The sequence below is a fragment of the Zootoca vivipara genome, chromosome 1 (genome assembly GCF_965207765.1).
Source record: "Zootoca vivipara chromosome 1, rZooViv2.hap1.1, whole genome shotgun sequence".
Taxonomy (NCBI): Eukaryota; Metazoa; Chordata; class Lepidosauria; order Squamata; family Lacertidae; genus Zootoca; species Zootoca vivipara.
In genome coordinates this window covers 66730345-66750399 of record NC_142582.1, presented here as the reverse complement: position 1 = coordinate 66750399, position 20055 = coordinate 66730345, and the positions used below count along the sequence as shown (strand labels likewise).

The window sequence follows — 20055 nt, the reverse complement described above, 5'->3', positions numbered from 1 at the left end:
AGATAAAGATGTTGCTGTGCCAAGTTGTGGTATACAGCCTTATGCTCAATGACACTTACTCTGAGTAGACATGTTTAGGATTGTGCTGGAAGGCAATGCTACAAGTATGCATCATGCACACATGAGGTAAATACACTCCCCTGAGTAAGAACACAAACAGAAATTAATCTGATACTATGAAGCTCTGCTGATGTGAACAGCTGGTTTTTTTGGGGGGAAACACACAGAAAAAAAATTAACTTTGCTGTACTTTAAGGCAGTAATGAACACACTGTAAGATAGTGGGGGCAGGGTTTTGTGCCATATCTATGCTTTAGGGTCTCAGAGGCAGCACAACCAGTTGCACTGCGCACTGAACAGGGCACAATGTATCGCAACTAATGGTTGGGATGCCAAATTTTGGGTTCACACAGGGTACCACTTGAAAAACCAAAGCCTGTCCCTGAGGGTGTACCAGGGTGGACAGATAGATTCAAAAGAAAGCCATAGGAGATGAGGATTTCCCTCAAAATTAGTAATTTAAAAAGGGCTGCAACAGTCTAGTGCTGTATAGTTGAGCAGCTTTGGAAAGTCCCCTAGCTACTGTAAGCGTTCACAAAATTGCAGTCACAATCAAGTTGGAGTGTAATATGCCATGTTTCTTTATAAGCTTTTACCATGAACGCATTTCATGTTAAAAAACGCTTTAGCTCGCCAACGTCCACCCGGCAAACAGCTGTTGAAGAAACAAAAGCCAAACCAGAAAAGGTCAATGCAGCAATATTAATTCAGGTCTCCACCTCTGGGGCCTCGATTCTGACAGAAGTGGCAAATTGGATTGGGGGAGCGCGGCGGGAGGAAACTACGCCCCAAAACTAAGATTTCGGAAACAGAAATAATAAAAGCATTTCGCATGAACACTCTCATCTTAAAACACTTCCCCCTGCCAAGGCAAATCCTCTTGGTTTTCAACTAAGCACATTTAAGGGCTGGAGTCTCAATTTTGACGTCCAGTTTCACAGAGGAGTAGCGCTGCTCTTTTAGGAAACCCCACGGAGGCCTGGTGGCGTCGGGGGCTGAGGGGAGCCGCCTCCGTTTGTACTAGAGAAAAGCAAGCGGCGGAGCTGGAGTGAGAGAAGAAGAGGACCGCACCGGTTCTCTCCCCTCGCGTGATTTCGCCGTAAGGCCGCGAGACCGCCCTTCGAGCACTGGTAGGTGGGAGGAGGGCCCTTTCCCAAAAAGGAATGGCCCGCGGCGTCACGTGACGACGCGCGGACGGGCCCGAGCCTCCGTCGAAGGCGGAAGTCGGGATGGTTCCGGAGCTGGGAGTTCGCGCTCGCGCCCCGCCTCGCCGGCGATAAGGGGAGGGTCTCTGGGTTGGCTGGGCGCGGGAGTCGGGCATGGCGGTCCCGGGAGGAGCGCGGGCGGCGCTGTGCGCGCTCTTGGCTCTGGCCGCGCTCGCCGGGCACGTAGCCGGCGAAAAGGTATGCGACGCGCGCGCGCTACCCCTCCCCGTCCGTTTCCGTGGCGCTCCCGCTCCCTCTCCCTCCACTGAGTCCACCGGCTTCCTTTCTAGTCCCCGGGATATCTGCATCTAGGAGGGAGCGGCAGCGGAAGCCCCAATTTCCGGAGGGTTATGTACCAAAAAAAGCTTATGTTCAAAATGCCAGAGCTTGTCAAATCCATACATTTAGGGAATTAGGCGCCTCCGCTTCCCCACCACCACCACTCTCAACGCCGGGGCTGTCAATCTCACCTACGTCGCTGTCTCTTGCTTTCTCGTTATCGACGACTTTAAACTTCTGAAAATACATATTTATACTGTACAGCACCCTTAAAATATCCCTTAAGCAGAACGCAGGTAGGAGCTCTCCTTAAAAGAAAAGTGGTAGGGCAAGGCAGGAGAATTGCAAAGCACAGCAGAAAGAATCGGTTTTCGGACAGGGAGGTTTTTGCAATGTCATATGTGTTTATCCTATTTACCCCACCCCAAGTGTTTGTCGTTTCCTCATTTCAGATGTTGTGAAGTGCAAAGGGGGGCATTTTGCTTAAGCTTATAATTACAAACATGTTTAACTTCGAAATACATTCCGCTTAACTGAAAAGTATTTGATGTTGACTTGGGCTTGCTGAGAGTTTCAGTGGCCACCTTTAGCTTTAGCATGATATTTGTGGCCAACAGCAGTTACTATGGATTTTTATGATGCTTCTAATTCTGACTGCTGTCTTGCATTCCTATCCTTTGTTCATGTTGTCATCTTGTGTATTTAGACATCTGTAGATGTCATCTTTTCTTCTTCTTCTTTGGCAATCACCTATAGCCTAGTAAAATTGTCTTCCATGACACACAGTCTTAGCAGTGTGTCTGTAAGTGAATGTGGAGGCCAATTCTGGATCCACACGTCCTTCCACAGTGGGGACATATGTAGGTTTCTGGGTGGGAGTTGATCACGGTGAGGATTTGATGTGCCTTACTCTTAGCTGGTTTCTCCCTTTCCTCCTGAGTTCATGTTTCTTCAAAGTCCATGACGCCTTTGGTAAAGGCTATTCTCCAATTGGAGCACTTGGCAGACTGCATTTTTAAAGATTTGCCTTGAGAGCGTCTTTAAACCTCTTTTGTTGTCGACCAGTATTTCGCTTTCCATTCTTAAGTTGGGAATAGAGTACAGTAGTTGCTTTGGAAGATGATAGGCATCTGAACCACATGACAATGTAGGAGTTGCTTTTAAAGATCAAGCACAACTGGTTGTGTTTGGGTGTTTCATGATGAGTTGTGGTGTATAAACTGGTTAACTGGTGTAAAAGATTGCCTGCCTAGATGGCTTTGAGGAACAGTGGGAAATGGAATATATTTTGTGTTGGGGTGGGGGATTTCAGAATCCCTGGATTTATTGCTGGAATTTAAAAGTGGAAAATGTGTGTAACAAGATTTACCTTGTTTCTCAAAGCTGCTGAAATGCTTCAAGGTACACAGCCTGAGGTGTGTTGATTTTGCATTAAAACACTACCAAAGGAGGTAATCCATCTAGCTCCCATTTTTACAGTTCTAAGCAAATTAATTAACTTGCTCAAGCATGGTTCAATTTATAGATCCAAACATCTGTGATGTTTTCTTTCTATTACTGTATTCATTTTTTAGGAGGTAGGTTGAAGCCTTTGAAGACATACATAAATTCCAATGGGGTAAAAATCATAAATACTCTGTAAAACGATAGGCATTATTGTCATTATACATCATTTATACAGTACTCTTAAGTATTATTTTTTAAACATGTTTCTCCTGTTGATTGTTTTATATTTTGTTCTTGATGGCAAATCCCATATTTCTAAGCTTGTGTATATTTTTCAGAATTCTGAAGATGTCCGATGTAAATGCATCTGTCCTCCTTACAAAGACCACGCTGGCCACATTTTCAGTAAAAATGTTTCACAGAAAGACTGGTAAGTATATGGCACTTTTGTTCTTGTACTCTTAACTAAAATGTTTGCACTTTATTTAATTGCCATTTCAAAGGTACTGTTGTTGATACAGAATTTTGTAATGTGGAAATTAATCCTTATGCTGAGCCTAAAGGTGCAGTAAAGGCAAAAGATAAGGAGCTGTTGAATTTGAGGCTATTTAGTAAACATAGGTAATAAACTATAGTTTCTTTTTTATGATGGAACTGAAATACAACAGCATTTATGAAAGAAAAGCCTTTAGTTCAAAAATGGTTTATTTTTAAGCACTTGAATTTAAGGCAATCGGACAAAACTCCAGTTCTAATATTTTGGCATACCATGAATTGGCTGTCAAAAGTAGTCAAGCAAAGGCATGTGGGTTAGCCTAATTTGCATATATGAACTTGAAACAGTGGCTTTCATAGTGTCTTTCAATATACAGTATAGGGCAAGTCTTGGAGGGAAAAACAGTATTTCCTCTCAATGAATGCTAATACCCAGACTGTGGTGCTTTTCTGTTAGCAGGGCCAGCATAGAGGCCCTTAGCATAGAGAGCATACACTGGATCCAGAATAACTCCCACCCAATCATGGCACAGGCTTACTTGTGTTGGCCACAGCAACAACCACTGCTACCACTCTGATGGTGGCAGCAACACCAAAACCACTCACTGCCTTCCACCATGGTCCAATACATGGTGGAGAGGGAAGATACTTTTGAACAGAAGATGAGCTCTGCTCCCATTCAGTCTGGACTATGGATCTATGAAATCAATACTGGTACATTTCATCGTAACATCCAGACATTACATTTTGGGTAATTTAAAAAATGGTAGGCGGCCACTGCAAATGGGAACTAAGCTTTGCTCTCTTTCAAAAGCAAGCTGCTCCCTGCTGCTGAATAGCATCCTGCAAGGAGATTAGTGAATGGTGACCTGGCCAGGTTAGGCTGTTGATTGCTGGCACTGGTCCTATCTATGAGTGTAGTGACTGGAAGCTTTTCTTCATGACTAGCTACTCCAGTGCATAACATGCCCTTTGGCGATAGCTACCCTGTTTCTCATATTTTAAGGCATCCCCATAAAATAAGCCATAGCAGGATTTTTAAGCATTCAAGGAATATAAGCCATACCCCGAAAATAAGACATACTGATAGGAGCAGCAGCAATGCCGGCCGCGGCAGGAGGAGGAGGAAAAAAATAAGACATCCCTTGAAAATAAGCCATAGTGTGTTTTTTTGAGGAAAAAATAAATATAAGACGTGTCTTATAATATGAGAAACACGGTACTATATTTTCCTTAGATGATATTAAATTGATCCAACTGGATGAAGTTTGGTTTCATTTACAAACTTTAGGAAGTATGGTTTCATCTGTTTCTGGCTTAACCCAGAATGGTGAGATGTCATAGGCATTAGCTTGGAAGGTTTTATGAGGCTAGTAGCATATTTATTTAATGCCTCTGCCATGTACTGAAGAATCTCATTAGGTTGGCCATCATGAATTTGATCATTTGCCCTTGTCATTTGAACGATGCAGGAGTCAATACAAACAGAGTGGAACAATTAATAAATTAGCTGTGATAAGTAAGTGTTGTCCAGAAGGTATATGAAAGCAGCCATATACAAAGGACTTGTAAATTTGGTTTTTCATGCACATGTTCACTTTCATTGAGAAAAGTAACTGCATTCTGGCATATACAGTTAAAACCTCTTCTAATGAAGATAAAGGGATGGTACAGTGCAGTTCCTCACAGTGTAAGCCTCATTCTGTGCTTGAAGCCAGAGAAGAAAGGTTTCCACACCATTACTGTCTTGTTTGTATAGGATTGGGCTTTTAGTAGAGTACAGTGGTACCTCGGGTTAAGTACTTAATTGGTTCCGGACGTCTGTACTTAAGCTGATGCGAACTTTCCCATTGAAAGTAATGGAAAGTGGATTAATCCATTCCAGACAGGTCCGCGGAGTACTTAAATTGAAAGTACTCAACCTGAAGCGTACTTAACCCGAGGTATGTCTGTATAGAGGAAGAACGCATGGTAGTTCCATAAAAAGAGTGTATGGTATTTCACATGGTGAGAGAACTCTTGACAATGTGAAGTGGGAGGGAAAGCAGATGACAATTGTTGCGATCGCGGCTAACTTTCTGTGACCACTTGCCTGTTGAAAATACTCCACTTCTGCACCGCCTTCAGTTTGACAGTTGTTCCTGCCTGCAAAAGAAAGAAAGAAGTTTTTTCTAAGATCTACAAATTGCTTCCTAGGCTATTGCATGCTCTTTTTGAACATCAGAATACCTTTCAGGATGGCTAGAGTAAAGAGATATGTGTGATTTTGGGAGCTGGGTGGCTTGTTGCCAGGGCAAGGATCTCTTCTCTGAACATTTAACAATCACTCCAGCTGGTGTTACCACTTTCATGCACCACAGCTGATATCCACTGAGGGCTCGTGATGGTGATGAAGATCTGGGAGTAGAGCCTAGCAAGTCAGACAGGGGTTTAGAGATTCGGGGCCTTCTCTTAGATACTCGCATGCTGGCATTTGTACTCTAATGTGTTTTCCTCTTCCTAAGTGACTTAAGTTCTGTTGCACCAAATTAAATATTTAAGCAGATCATTATGTGGCTTAAATGTCAATTATTTCTAACTTTCAAAAATATGAATAATAGATTGTGAGTTCTTGGTACATTCAGCATGTGTTCTCAATGGGAAATACGTTTTTTGCAATGTGTAATTTTACCTAAACTTACTCTGAGCACTTTTCCCTTTCCACCCAGTGATTGTCTTCATGTTGTGGAGCCTATGCCAGTTCCGGGACCAGATGTAGAGGCATATTGCTTACGTTGTGAATGCAAATATGAGGAAAGAAGCTCTGAAACTATTAAAGTAAAATATCTCTTGATTAACTTTTTTTTTAGAACTCAAAGTTAGTTAAAGCTCATTTGTTCAGTTAAGACTTTTGCCAAAATCCACATTTTAGATTAGACAAACGTATAAAATAAAAGTTTGTACAGTAGAACCTACATAAATTGCATAAAAATCCTTCCGGAGAAAATACATAATAACATCATGACTCTTGAGTATTATGTGTGTGATGCAGCAGCTACAGTAATGGAAAGTTGGTAGCTAGATTTTGAAGAACACTTCCCCCTGTATAATATTGATTATGTACTTTGCTTAGTGTAATTAAGCCAGCTTTCCTAAACTGTGATTTGGTTTCTTTCTACTAACCATAGTTAAGGGCTTTCTACGGTTTGTCCAGGTTCAGTTGTCACAATAAACTGCAGTTAAAATAGAAGTGGAAACTTGCAAGCTCCTCACAGCAATGCTAGAAAAGCACAGGAGGTACATGTGAGGTCAAAGAGTGTTACGGCTTGTCTTCATAATGCTAAACTATAGTTTAGCATCACTTGTGAATGCAGCGAGTCTCATGCTTCCTAGACCATTTATCGGTCAACAATTCATGATATTTTTCTATCAAGTGACAATGGCTAACCCCCATAGCACATGTTTTGCCAGTCAAGGCATACTTAACAGGCATAGCATTTGGTCTATTGATGTGAGTACCATAAATTATTTAAGTTATTATTGGAAATAAAAATTAAGTGCTAAGAGATAGTCTTGTTTAAATGCTCACATACAGTAAATCTGCCCACCCCTGTTCATTTTTGTGTCCAGTTCTTGAATTGCTTAATATTTTGTTAATATTTTTGCAAGGCTTTGGTAACAGCATCAGAATTGCTTACGGTTATTTGTGCATCCAGTTTAACCTTTCGCTGCTGTGCTGACAGTGGTCTTGTTTATTAGTAAGTAAGTAAAACCTTTATTGGCATCAAACAAACTCCCAGACAAAATAATAACAAATTAAAAATGTCACTGTGGCAAACGCTGTGTTAAGAGAGAGAAGGGAATAATCCGCTATCCGCTTTCACGACAATGGGGCTTCAAATAATTCAGATGACTGCAGAGTATAACGACGGGAAAATAGTAAATTAAGATATTGAGCCACCATCTTGGTGAGGACCTGGTCCTTCCCCAGCAAAAGGAATTGTAAGATTTCCCGCTCTGGTCCAGCCGGTCCAGGAACTGTTGACGAAGGTCGACGTAAAGATTACAATGAAAAACCATATGTAGAAGGCTTTCCACCTGAGCGTCATGACAGAGACAGATCCTCTCATCCTTCGCCCTGCCCGAGAATCTTCCCCACAGGAGGTTCGATGGATTTGCATTGAATCTGGCCAACGAAAATGCCCTTCTTTCTTGTGGGTTCAGTAGGAAGTCAAGATAATTAGGTTTTGTTTATTGATGTACAGTCTGCTTTGATGGATGGCATTCAAAGCAAGTTTGCGGCAAGCTTTACATTGGAGCAGTCCAGGCCCCTCACCTGCTTGTTGATCTCTGCTCTCACAAATTCACTTTGTGCTGCATCCAGAGGTTCTGTTTCAACCCATTTTTGCTTCTGTTTCCTGTTTTTAAAGACTCCGTTGGAATGGGCACCTTTTTAGCCATGATAAGTTTCCCTGAAAAAATGAACCCATATTATCTGAAGAAATTGAGTTTTGATTTTCCTACTCTTTAGTCCTTAGATAGCTTTGGTGCGTTTTCTCTTTGTTTCACTTACTCATGCTAAATGCTTAAGTGGTTTAAAAGTCCATTTGGATACATTGCTGAGAATGGAATGCCTAAATGTTTACAATGCTGTATTAGACAGTTTGTTTCATTTGGCCAGCCAACATTCTCCCTATTAGCGTTTTTTCAGATGGCATAACTGAACTATTGTCTTATGCCATGTAGGTTACAATCATCATATATCTCTCCATCTTGGGTCTCCTCCTGCTGTATATGGTGTATCTTACCTTGATAGAACCTATTCTGAAGAGACGCCTCTTTGGACATTCACAGCTAATACAAAACGATGACGACGTTGGGGTAAGTTATTTGTCTGAATAATATTCAAAATCCATATGTTCAAGGTCCCTAGTTGCAAAATTTCAGGTTGAATTTTGATAGTTCAAAATTCTGTTGTAAAAATACAACAGAAATATTTTTTTAAAAAAAATATAATACTAAAATAGCAAATAGGCAACAACCCTTGCATTGGAAATGGTACTAATCAGCAGACAACAAATGCCATGGAAAACAAGAGTATCTTTGTTGATGGTGAAAGAGGTACAAAGAACACCAGATGGAAGATGGTTTCACTTGCTTGGCTCCAAACTTAAAAGTCCTGCTTTAAGTGGCAGTTCTTCACTGATCTTCCATAGCACAGAGGAATTCTTGTTCAGTTGTCTTCATCCAATTTGCCTGATAGTTTCCCTTTGTTTTTGGACCTCTGAATTATACATATTATGTATAATATGTATATTATACATAATATACATATTATACATATTATATGCATAATATGCGTATTATACATATGACCATGGTCATATGTATAATACGCATACATAATATGCGTATTATACATATGACCATGTCACATGTTATGCACATGGTTATGGGTATGTATAAGATCCTGAAACACTCCTTCCCATGGTCTGTTAGGTATAGGATATTGCAGTACTACAAATTTTAACCAGCTAAAAGGTATTCCTGGGGCTTGTGCAGGTGTTGTTTGAGGCAGCTTGTGCCCAGCTGACCACTGCAGCTTTTTCACCTAAAACATGATGTCTGATTTCCAGTTTGGTGTGTTGCTGTTTAAATCCCCCCCAAAAAACGTCTTGAAGTATTGCTGCTAAAAGTGCCGTATTTTTCCATGTATAACATGCCCCCGTGTATAAGGCGACCTCTATTTTAAGGAAATTGGGAGAGATTGCCCAGAGTTGTTGAGCTTTTGGGGGGGGGTATTGCCCAGAGTTGTTGAGCTTGTCTTATACACAGAAAAATACAGTACTAGTAAGTTAACATGGTAAACAGTTCACAATGTGGATATTTAATCCTTAGTATATATCACATACATGCCCTTCTCTAAAGCTAATCCTTTAAAACACAGCTTAGTGCCCAAAATCTAAACAGTAGGTTTAGCATTGAATGTTGATGTTTATGAATGGCATTCATCCAGTGGTATGAGAAATAGGATGGTATGAATGCTTAACATAAATATAGTAGTTCAACTTTGTCACCTAAACAGCTGTATTTTTGCTTTTCTTTTAAGATACTGAATATAAACATGTGTGCTCAGTATTATTTGACATCTTAGAGTGAGTACTCTAAACAACTTCACAACAATAGGTGTTGCTGATTAGTAGTGTGGTTGCTTAGACAGAGTAGCAAGTGTGCTGGTAGTTTAAAATTCAATGCTATCTTACAAACACAGGATCCTTTTACTACTCCTGATAATTTTGCACTGGAAAACAATTTATATTGGGTTTAACCAACATTAGCTGTACTAACGTTGGCTAGATATGCCTAATTTCATTACATTAATTTCAATGAGTAAAACGTGGATACAATCTACTGGTTGTTAGTGGTCTCAGGGAAGTGTTAGTTGATTTTCAAGGCAGTATCCAATGAAGTAGTTCTGTTTGACTTAGTGCAAGGACTTTGGGCTGTGTAACAAAACTTCCCCTTCCTCCCATCTTCCCATGTGGACCTTAAACCTCTTCTGGGGTTTCCCTTCAACTCTCCAGAGCAGATTAGGAGGAAGCATTTTTTTGGGGGGGGGGGAGAGAAGAAATAATTCTATTGGGCAAGTGAAAATTCTCAAGCTCACAGAATCCTCAAACTTTGACCCTAACTTTGCTATTTTTAATGGCTTGGAGCCAAAGAATTGTGTTTGCAAAGTGAATACTGTGCACTTCACCTCATGCACAGCAGAAAAGGGGTTGCCAGCTTCTGCAGCTGCAACTTCTGCATGCTGAGCGATAACAATTTAATAATGAAAACTTATCTCCCTTAATTTCAGGATCACCAACCTTTTGCAAATGCTCATGATGTGCTGGCTCGTTCCCGAAGCCGAGCCAACATGCTGAACAAAGTGGAGTATGCCCAGCAACGTTGGAAACGCCAAGTCCAAGAACAGCGCAAATCTGTGTTTGACCGTCATGTTGTGCTCAGTTAATAAGTAGAGTAATTATCACCAAATCGTGTTGGAAGAAAATTAATGGACTAAAGTAAAGTGCCAGATTGTTTTCCTGGTGTTCCACTTCATCGGAAGACCATTTTTGCTCGTTAGCAGCAAAGGAAGCACAAACACGAGGGGAAGGAATATCTTCAAATATTTAACAAGCCAAAATCTTCATACAATACTAAGTTCCTTTTACTAATAAAGCATAAGCTTATTATTTGTGTGCTAATTTTGACATTGAGAGATGATTCACTATGTTTCTTAAATGCAAGTTTCCCTAATATCTATTTGAAGAAATGAGACGGTGTGCCACATTTCTGCTACAAGTGACTTTACATATTGAACTTTTATATATATGTATATTTGTTATTTTCTAACTGTCTGATGCTGTGTATCAAAAACCTGGGTCTTTCAGTATAGCTGTTGCATCTAAAACTGGCTGGTTGTATGCATTTTATTGGTTGCACCTCTCCAACTATAAGACAGGGAACTCTAGAGACTTGAAGTGTTGTGTAAAGGAAACAATGTAGAGCAGAATAGGAAGTGTTGGACCTCCTCGGTTGCTTGCTAAGTGTCTACATTACAATGTGATATCTAAATTTATTCATCTAAATCTTAATAGTTGGCGGATTATAAGAATCTTTAAAAATTAGCTGGATAACGGAATGCAAATAAATTACTCAGAATCTTCTCTTGTCCTGGGAGTTAGTTATACTGTACAGTACTTTGAAAAAGTATTTTGATTCCATAAAATTTGTCAAGTGAAGCATTTTAAAATGAAATACCATGTGGAATCCATTTGGGTATTTCAGTCATCAGGTCAATGCATTTGAAGGCATTCATAGTTTTAAGACTGGAGTTGGCTAGTTTTAAGTTTTTCTGGGATTTGCAGACAACTTTTTTTTTTAGTGCAACAAACAGACAGCTGTTAGCCATCTGGGCCCTCTGGAACAATTACTGCCCAAGCAGCATTTCTGTTGTGGGACTATTTCAGTTTTCCAGAAGCAATATATTGATGCTTGAAAAGGCAATTCCCCTGCAGCAAGCTAGTTTGCTTATTGCAGTTGTGGCTGCTTTGTACCTCTGCAAATAGTATCCATAGTTTCCATAACTGATATACTTCCCCTGTGCCCCAAACTTACACAGGTTGCTGAACTTCTTTATTGTGTGTTTCTGTGTTTTCGCTTTAGACGTTGAAAATCCTTTTATTGTCCCACAGCAGCATGGGAATGCTCATCCTGTCCTTCAGGAAGAACAAAAATGAATCCATTGCAGTGCTATGCATCCCTCTACAGCTGTGCGCTACCATTTCAAAACCATTGTGCTTTCTTTTTTTGCTATGAGCATTCATCTTGATTGGTCATTAATTTTTCTTTGTCATTGCATTTGAAGCTGTGCTATAATTACAACACTTCCGGGGTGTATACCCAAGACTTGATTTGACCGAAGCCTGTTGTTCATAGCTGTCAAGTTTTCCCTTTTCTCACGAGGAAGCCTATTCAGCATAAGGGAATTCCCCTTAAAAAAAGGGAGAACTTGACAGCTATGCTGTTGTTACTCCTTCATCCTAAGGTAGTGTGTTTAAACCTGGTTTGTTTGTCAATGTGATGACTTGAAGGTTTGGCTTGGTGGTGGTAATTAAGTACGTAGCCAACTAAGGGGGATAGCCAATGTTAGTCATTAATGTAAGTAAACCCATTGATGTCATTGGACTTAATTCCATTGATTTCAAGGAGTCTATGTAGAATATAACCTAGATTCAGTTGCAATTCTATAGATGTCTGCTCAATTAAGTCTTGCTGAGTTCATTGAGGCCTTCTCCCAGATAAGCGGCCATAGAATTGCAACCCTAATTCTCTTGTGCGTAAACATACTTGGCAAAAACAAATTTTCTCTTGAAAACCTAAGCTGTCATCAAATTTGCATTTGTGCAATGGTGCTTTTAACCACCTCCTTTCCATTTGTGGCCTCTGGTGCTTCCTAAAAAGCAGCATTATTTTTAGACTGCTTTTCTGTCTGAAAGCCCTCAAAGCAGCTTACAACAATGAAAGCAAAATAAATCGCCCCATTACAATTACTGAAAACATAATGCAGCAGAGTATAACAGTGACTGTAGTACCACAGTAAGGCAAAATAGTCAGGGCAACATGAATTCCTCAGTGCTAAAGGCCCAGCTAAATAAAATACTGGCCACAGCACCAGTAACACAATAGGTGGCCACTTTGCATGGGAAATGGCAGGCCTTAAAACCCGTATATAGTTTAGACCCAATATATTTAAACGTGTGGACCAGTATTTTGAACTCCAAAAAGCTGGGAGAAATATGCTTCATATACGGTAATAGGCCTGTGAAAGAAGTCTGGCTGGATCATCATGTTCCATTTGTAGTTTCCAAAACTTTCAGAGTTGATGTATGCAGATCACCAAGGGTGATTGATGTATCACCCACATACTGTTTACAAGCCAATTGGCCTTGCAGCTGCCGCCTATTCCACTATAGGTGGCCAGTCTGCCTCTCACCTGCTGTAGCTGTTACTGCAGTATTGGCTGCTATCACCACCACTGCCTGCCCACTTGCTCCTACGTTCCATTATGGAAGTTGGTTGTACTCCAAAAGGTCCCTCTGAGCTTGCTGTTGCTCTCGCTGCGGAAATGGAATCACATACCCAGGAAAAAAATCATAACTTTCTCTACCCATGTGGTCAAACCTTGCCAGTCAGGATGGATATAGGTCAAGTGAGCAGGTGGCCTGCAGGTAGCAGTAGTTGGGCTACAGCTGGCTGGGAGGTGGACCCCATCTTGGCCTCCCCAACCTTTTCCTGCTGTACCTGCAGAACAGCAGCCCTTTGAAGGAGTCAGAAGGTTTGGCAGGCCAGCCCTGCTCATGAAGAGTAAGAATTTTGACACAGCTGTGGCCGGTTTCTCTTATCTCTGGTTTCCAGAGGGGAAGCCTGCTTGTGTGGAGGCTGCCATTGGTGGTGAGCTGAAACTGGTGGGCTGGACTCAGGGTGACACCAAAGGTGCGTCGTTTATTTGGGTGGGTTCTTCCTTTCAGAGGGTGAAGACCCTCCCCCATGGGTGGTGACTGGTTGTGGGTGGGCTTGCTCCTAGGTGAGAGTGTGAAGCAGGTGTCTGTGTGTGTGTTAACCTGGATTCCAAGAAAGGTGGAATTATAGGGAGCGTCATCTGTGATGAAAGCATGAATAAGCTCACAAGAATGGACCACCAATACAGTAACTCCCTACCCCACCGTGAGGGCAAAGTTGTAAACAAAAACCAAATAACCTCTCACAATGTGGAACATTGATTACATGATACTGATATAATTATGATGGGAAAATAAGCCAACACAGTAGATTTTAATATGAACTCTACCTGTTTTTGGTCAGATTTATCGTAAGTTCTCCTCAACAACTGCTCTAGTCATCCTATGCCAGTGGAAGAGGGGACTTGAGAGAAGAGAAGGGGCAGAGTTGGGGGGTTACCATTTCACAGTATGCTTTTTTTCTGCTTCGTTAAGTTGCTAAACAAATTGCATTTAAAATGAGTGCTTGGCATCACCAAATCTGAAGGAGAGTCAGGGTTCAAGATGACCATAACAGAGTGGAGAACTGGGCCCAAACTAACAAAATCAATTTCAATAGGGACAAATGTTTGGTTCTGCACTTAGGCAGGAAGAACCAGATGCACAAATATAGGATGGGGGACACCTGGGTTGTCAGTAGTACATGTGAAAAGTCTCTAGGAGCTTTAGTAGACCACAAATTTAACATGAAGAAGAAGAGGAGTTTGGATTTGATATCCCACTTTATCACTACCCTAAGGAGTCTCAAAGCAGCTCACAATCTCCTTTCCCTTCCCCACAACAAACACTCTGTGAGGTGAGTGAGGCCAAGAGACTTCCGAGAAGTGTGACTAGCCCAATGTCACCCAGCAGCTGTATGTGGAGGAGCGGGGACACGAACCTGGTTCACCAGATTACGAGTCCACCGCTCTTAACCATTGCACCACACTGGCTCTCAACTGTGATGCAGCAGCAAAAAAAGCTAATGCTATCTTGAGCTGCATCAACATAAGTATAGTGTCTTGATCAAGGGAAGCAATGGTACTGCTCACAAGGAGGATGGAGCAAGCTTGTTTTCTCCTTCTCCAGAGGGTAGGATCCAAACCAATGGCTTCAAGTTACAAGAAATGAAATTCCAGCTAAACATCAGGAAGAAGTTTCTGACAGTAAGAGCTGTTTGACAATGCAGCAGACTCGCTTGGAAGGTGATGATGGACTCTCCTTCACTGGAAATTTTAAAGCAGAGGTTGGATGGCCATCTGTCAGGGATGCTTTAGTTGAGATTCCTGCATTTCAGGGGGTTGGGCTAGATGACCGTTCGGGTCCCTTCCAACTCTATGATTCTATGAAATTGCTGATGACTGGACAGTGAACTGGCCTTGACTTTTACTAAGAAATGTAATGCATTTCATGATTTCCCAGTGGTCTTCTAAAATTGGTTTGTAAATATCCACATTCACAGTGTTTAGGCATTTATTGTAACTATAAAGATCGTCTGAAATAAATGTGTTGAGACTTGATTTGTTTAACACACCTGAAGAAGTATGTGGGGAAAGTACTCAAGATCTAGCAAATTCTTCTATAGTGTAAATATGAACATTTATTTGATAAAAATTAGTAAATTATTACAACAACTTACATACAGTATTGGCAGTGTATAAATATGCTTCTATCTGAAACCATAAAAACCATCTAATACGTTACACTTTCTATCCCATAATTCTAATATTTGTTGCCTTTATAGCTGCAGTGTGGGTGGAAGAAGCTAAACCAGAAAAGAGCAGATCTAACTGTAAGCTACTTTGCATATTGTCGATTGACTATAAATTTAGATCTGTCTTTTGACTCAGTCCAACAGGCACAAGAACTGTGGAACTCAGGTAAGGAATGTAAGGTAGATAGAGGCTAATAGCAAAATGTTACATGGTTTTCGTTAATATTAATCCAGATTGTTAAATTTAAATAATGCACATGATAAATATATACTTTGTGAGCTCTAGTTTATAGAATAGATCTATAGAGAAAAGTGCTATAAGAATCAACTTATTAACATACATAATTTTAGTGTGGTGTTTTGAAGTTCAGTCCCTGTCTAATATTTTAGATTTTTCCTTGTGGTTCTTGGGATTCTTTTCCATTTCATCATAAGCAAGCCTAGGAATGAAAAACTTAGCTTTGTTTTATGATCTTGTGTTTTGTCTTAGGCACTGAGGCAAATTTCAGAAAGAATAAAGCAAATTATTTGAATTAATGAGACTTTACTTCTTAGTAAATAATTCAGTTAACTGAGGTTTCTAATTGAAGTTAAAGGTTTGGTGAATTCAGTAATCTTTCCAAATGTTAAAATGCAAACATTAATTGACATTTTTATTATAGACAATTTTTATTATAGACAATTTACTGATTCAGCTTTTATAATGCATGTTCAATAAATATGTTTCATTGATTGCTGTTTAGCAATATAAAACTCCTAGCACATTTGCAAAGCTAAGCAGGGTCTGGTATGGTTTCAAATTGGATGGGGAAACTGATTGGGGACCAGACACTTTGAGATTTCTGCATTGGAGGAAGTTGAACTAGATGACTCTCCAACTCTACAATTCTATGATTCTATAATTCTGTTTAATCTTCCTTGCTCTATATTACAGGCTATAGACCCAATTTGTTTGCAGGGGGCGTTCTTCTGTACGTGTGTGTGTTATGGAATTCTCTATGCTGGAGTAGGCTGGTGGGAACTGACAAGTGTGATTGTGAGGCACAGGGAAAGCCAATTTCATCCCTTACATGTTCTGAAGGTCAGTTGATGGGTCCTGAGTCATTACAGGAGATTGATTGCTCTCTAAGCAACTTCCCATTAAATCCTAACCACATAGATTGACTGCTGGCATGTTATTTAATTGCATATAGAGTAATACTTTAATATTTGCTAGCAAGCTGATCTAGTAATCCCTGAGAAATGGAAGAAAACAACTTCTTACACTATTGACTATGGCTTATAATAATAAATAATGCGTTGGAAGGGAGGATGAGAAACATTAATTTACCATTATATTTCACAATATTTGCTATATGAAGTTGTTGAGTTGCTATCTTACAGAATAATAGATACAAAATTATTTTGGCTGGAGGAGTTGGCAAATTTTGAATTCTGATTTTAGGCACAGTCTGAAAAGGAGAGTGCCTGTTAAACAATATGGGGCACAATTTGATCAAGGTGAATTCATGTAGGCCTCAATAGTTCCAGTGAGAGACTTAAGCACATTGCAAGCTTTTCCACAGACAACACCCCTCTTTCCCTGGGCTAATAATCAACATAAGTGATAGGAATAGCAAGGCACACACTGCAGAGAAAAAGAGTGGGTATGGGGAACAATGGAGAAGTTCATGTACCCGTCATTCTGACAACGGCATGTGTTTTCGCCCAGGAAGATCTGCCATATGATTTCACATCCTCAACTGTAAAGCAAAAGAGATTTCTCTAGTTGCAAGTATCTATGCTTATATTGATTACTTTAAAATGTAAAAAATTTTTTTTTAAAATGTCTCCTTTGCATATGGAACATTGTATTTAAATAGGTCAGTACAACATCATTGCAGTCTCCCACATATTTGCATAATATCAGAAGTGCACTAAAAATACTGACAATCACACCTAGCCTATTGCAATGTATGAATCACTAAAGCTGATACACAGTTCTCCATTTCTAGCTCTATACCTGAGACACCACAGCTTGGGAAGCTTTTGGGATGCCATGGACAGATTGCCAGTCTTAAGTGACTCCCACGCTGGACAGATGTCTAGACTTGGCTGCAGGGACCTTTATTTCTACCCAGAGATCCCAAACCAATTCACTGGCCCCGAAGATTTGCCTCTGCTTCCTTTCACACCAGAGCAGCTGACTGCTGAGAATTTCTACAGCGATCCTTGTGCGTTCCCATTTCAAGGTTCCTGTGGGAATTTTGGCAGATGCGAGTACTCTTGCGGCCCAGCATTCATCAGAAAAAGGAATGAAAGGGAAAGGCAGAGAGTTAAGTGTGTCAATGAAGGCTACGCCAAACTCAGACATCACCTACCTGCCGAATACCTAGAGAAACGACTCAGCAAAGTAGAAACACTCCGAGCTGCAATTAAATACATCAGGTATCTCCAATCTGTGCTTTACAATGATTCAGAGGAGAATAGCAGGGAAGCTCACCACCCACCCAAAGATAGCTCTCAAAGCAATCACGTTCCAAGGACTTCATAGTCTGCTCGAGAGCAAATAAAATCTCTGGAAACGCCAAAGACATCCTGCCTGCAAGGTTCAAAGATGTTTGTAAGACTGAACTTGCTATACAATGGGGTAATTTCAGGGCTTGTGACTGTGATGACATGAATCTTGCTAAAATGTGTGAAAGTTTCAAATGATTGAAATGGCTGGGATCATTTTAACAGGTCGATATGAGAGATCAGTAATACGTGGTTAATTTTGATTACGGGGGGGGGCGCCAATGTGTCAACTCAAGCTGAATGCTTTAGGTTATATTTTAATAAAATGATTCTGCTCCTTTCTGAGAACAGTGACCTCTCTCTCTTTGCTAAGATTTATTTCTAAAAAATAATATAAGTTTCTCTATAAATTGATAAAATGTATAAAGTTTCTGTATAAATTCTGTTTGTACAGAATGTATAAACTGGAAACCACTTGACTGTAACAGCAACAACAAAAAATACAGTATTGTAAAAACATACTTACTTTGGAAATGCTAATATTGAGTTAATTTTATCTGGATAGTTTGTTTTTCAAAATCTAAATAAAGCCATGTTCCATGATCAAACTATATCTTAGAACATGTTTGTTATATTATATGGACACACAGTGAGAGAAACATCACAACATAAATGAAGCAGAAGGAGTGTCCATACCTCCTGTTACTCCCTCTATTTCAAGAATATAAAGAAACTAACAAACTTACCTTAGGTTCTCTCAATTTTAGTGTACTGTTCCATTGTCTGCTTGAGGATTTGAGCATCATAAACATTAGAGACATAGACATTCCAAGAAGGAAGCTTCTTCAATGGTCCTTGAACTGGTAATCGGAACAGCTGATACTGACACTTACCACTGGGGAGGAACACCCCCCCCCAATAATATAGAAAAAGCTTGAATCTTCTTATGAAGTCCTCTTTCCACATGGCTTTATTAGTAGTAATAGTTGTTAATATATATCATGCTTAATTGCCAAAGCGGCAATTCATAGGTGCAAAACCAATTACTGTACAAAAAATATAAATGTACAATAAAAAATTCCATCAAAAATATAAAAATAAACAGCTACAATTAAATTGTGCACTAACACAAACCCATTAAAACACAACAGTTAAAACAACTATTAAAATAGTTATTTCAACCAAATACATGTTTATAAAGTTATTTATTTGTCACATTTGAATAAATTTCTACAGAGTAGAAATGAGAGGCTGCTCCAAGTGGACTGTGGTTGCAGCTAGCTGAATAGTTTATATCTTTATCAATAAGGTACATTTAATAGATAATGATTTTAATTATATATTTTAATTTGTGTTTGTGTGTGTTTAATGTAAACTGCTCTTATGTTTTATTACAATCAAATGGTATAGAAATCTTGTGAAATAATAAAGAAATATTTTTATTGAAGAAAGGCTCTATAGTGCAGAGTGCACTGTGACTTTGAGCATTTGTTTTTTCTTTATTTCTTTTCATTAGACTTGAGCATTCTTTGGACAATCTTCATTGTACCCTTGTCATTTTTATTTCTTCAGCATTTAGTGTCACTGAATTTAGAAATAAGATGTACCTGAGAAAACATTCACAGCTGATATTCACAAACTATGTGTGTGTGTGTGTGTGTGTGTGTGTTTCACACATTCTGTACTATCAGACACAAGTTCCTGTTTGCAGTGGCTCTATAGCAACGTGCTTAGAAACAGAAAACAGCCACCAATAACACTCCTTCTCAGCAGAGAGGTGCAGTATTGTTGAAGTCAAGCCAATTGAAAGATCCCAGCATTTAGTACTGCAAGCATCTGGTGAGTTCTACAGTAATAACCTTATTATTTTAGCAAATAAATGGACTGAAGAGTTTTACGTTTGCCTCCCCCTTGCTGTTTTAGTTGGTAGATGGGTTCAATTTACTTGGTAGATTTGGGTATATATTTGGTGCTATTTGTGTTACTGTAATAGAGAAGTATTAAAAATAATATTTATTTACAAAGGATGTTAACTCAGTAAATTCTATTGAATTCAATAAAACAGGTATGTGTGCATAAGATAGCAGCCTTACACTTGAATAAACATGTTGTTGTAAATAGTTTTTAATGTGTTTTACTGCTGCTTTGCACCTTATGACCTTAGGATGAAGGGCAGGTAATAAAGAAATAAGAAAAAAAAATACCTCACACTTCCTTCAGTATGTACAAAGATTATATGCTATAACTTTTGGAATATGCTAATTGATTTACATGTAATATACTGTAATCAATTAAT

General features: G+C 39.7%; 2 protein-coding genes across 12 annotated transcripts in view; both read left to right on the top strand.

Annotated features, from left to right (window-relative positions):
• Window positions 1-1252: 1252 nt before the first annotated feature.
• Window positions 1253-11176, top strand: TMEM9B (TMEM9 domain family member B). Its single transcript, XM_035119536.3, has 5 exons — window positions 1253-1463; window positions 3329-3420; window positions 6194-6302; window positions 8211-8345; window positions 10324-11176. Exons 1-5 carry the CDS (start codon window positions 1380-1382, stop codon window positions 10477-10479), a joined length of 576 nt encoding a protein of 191 aa, XP_034975427.1. The 5' UTR covers window positions 1253-1379; the 3' UTR covers window positions 10480-11176.
• Window positions 11177-11330: 154 nt separating this feature from the next.
• Window positions 11331-20055, top strand: part of C1H11orf16 (chromosome 1 C11orf16 homolog) — a 19760-nt gene continuing 11035 nt past the window's right edge. For 6 of the 11 annotated variants that reach the window (XR_015949286.1, XM_088667157.1, XM_088667138.1 and 3 more), the window contains exon 1: window positions 19478-19598. The gene's annotated coding sequence lies outside the window, so the exon portion shown is untranslated. Of the gene's footprint in view, window positions 19599-20055 lie in introns of all 11 variants that reach the window. The other 5 variants (XR_015949300.1, XR_015949299.1, XM_088667149.1 and 2 more) reach the window with 3 other exon arrangements.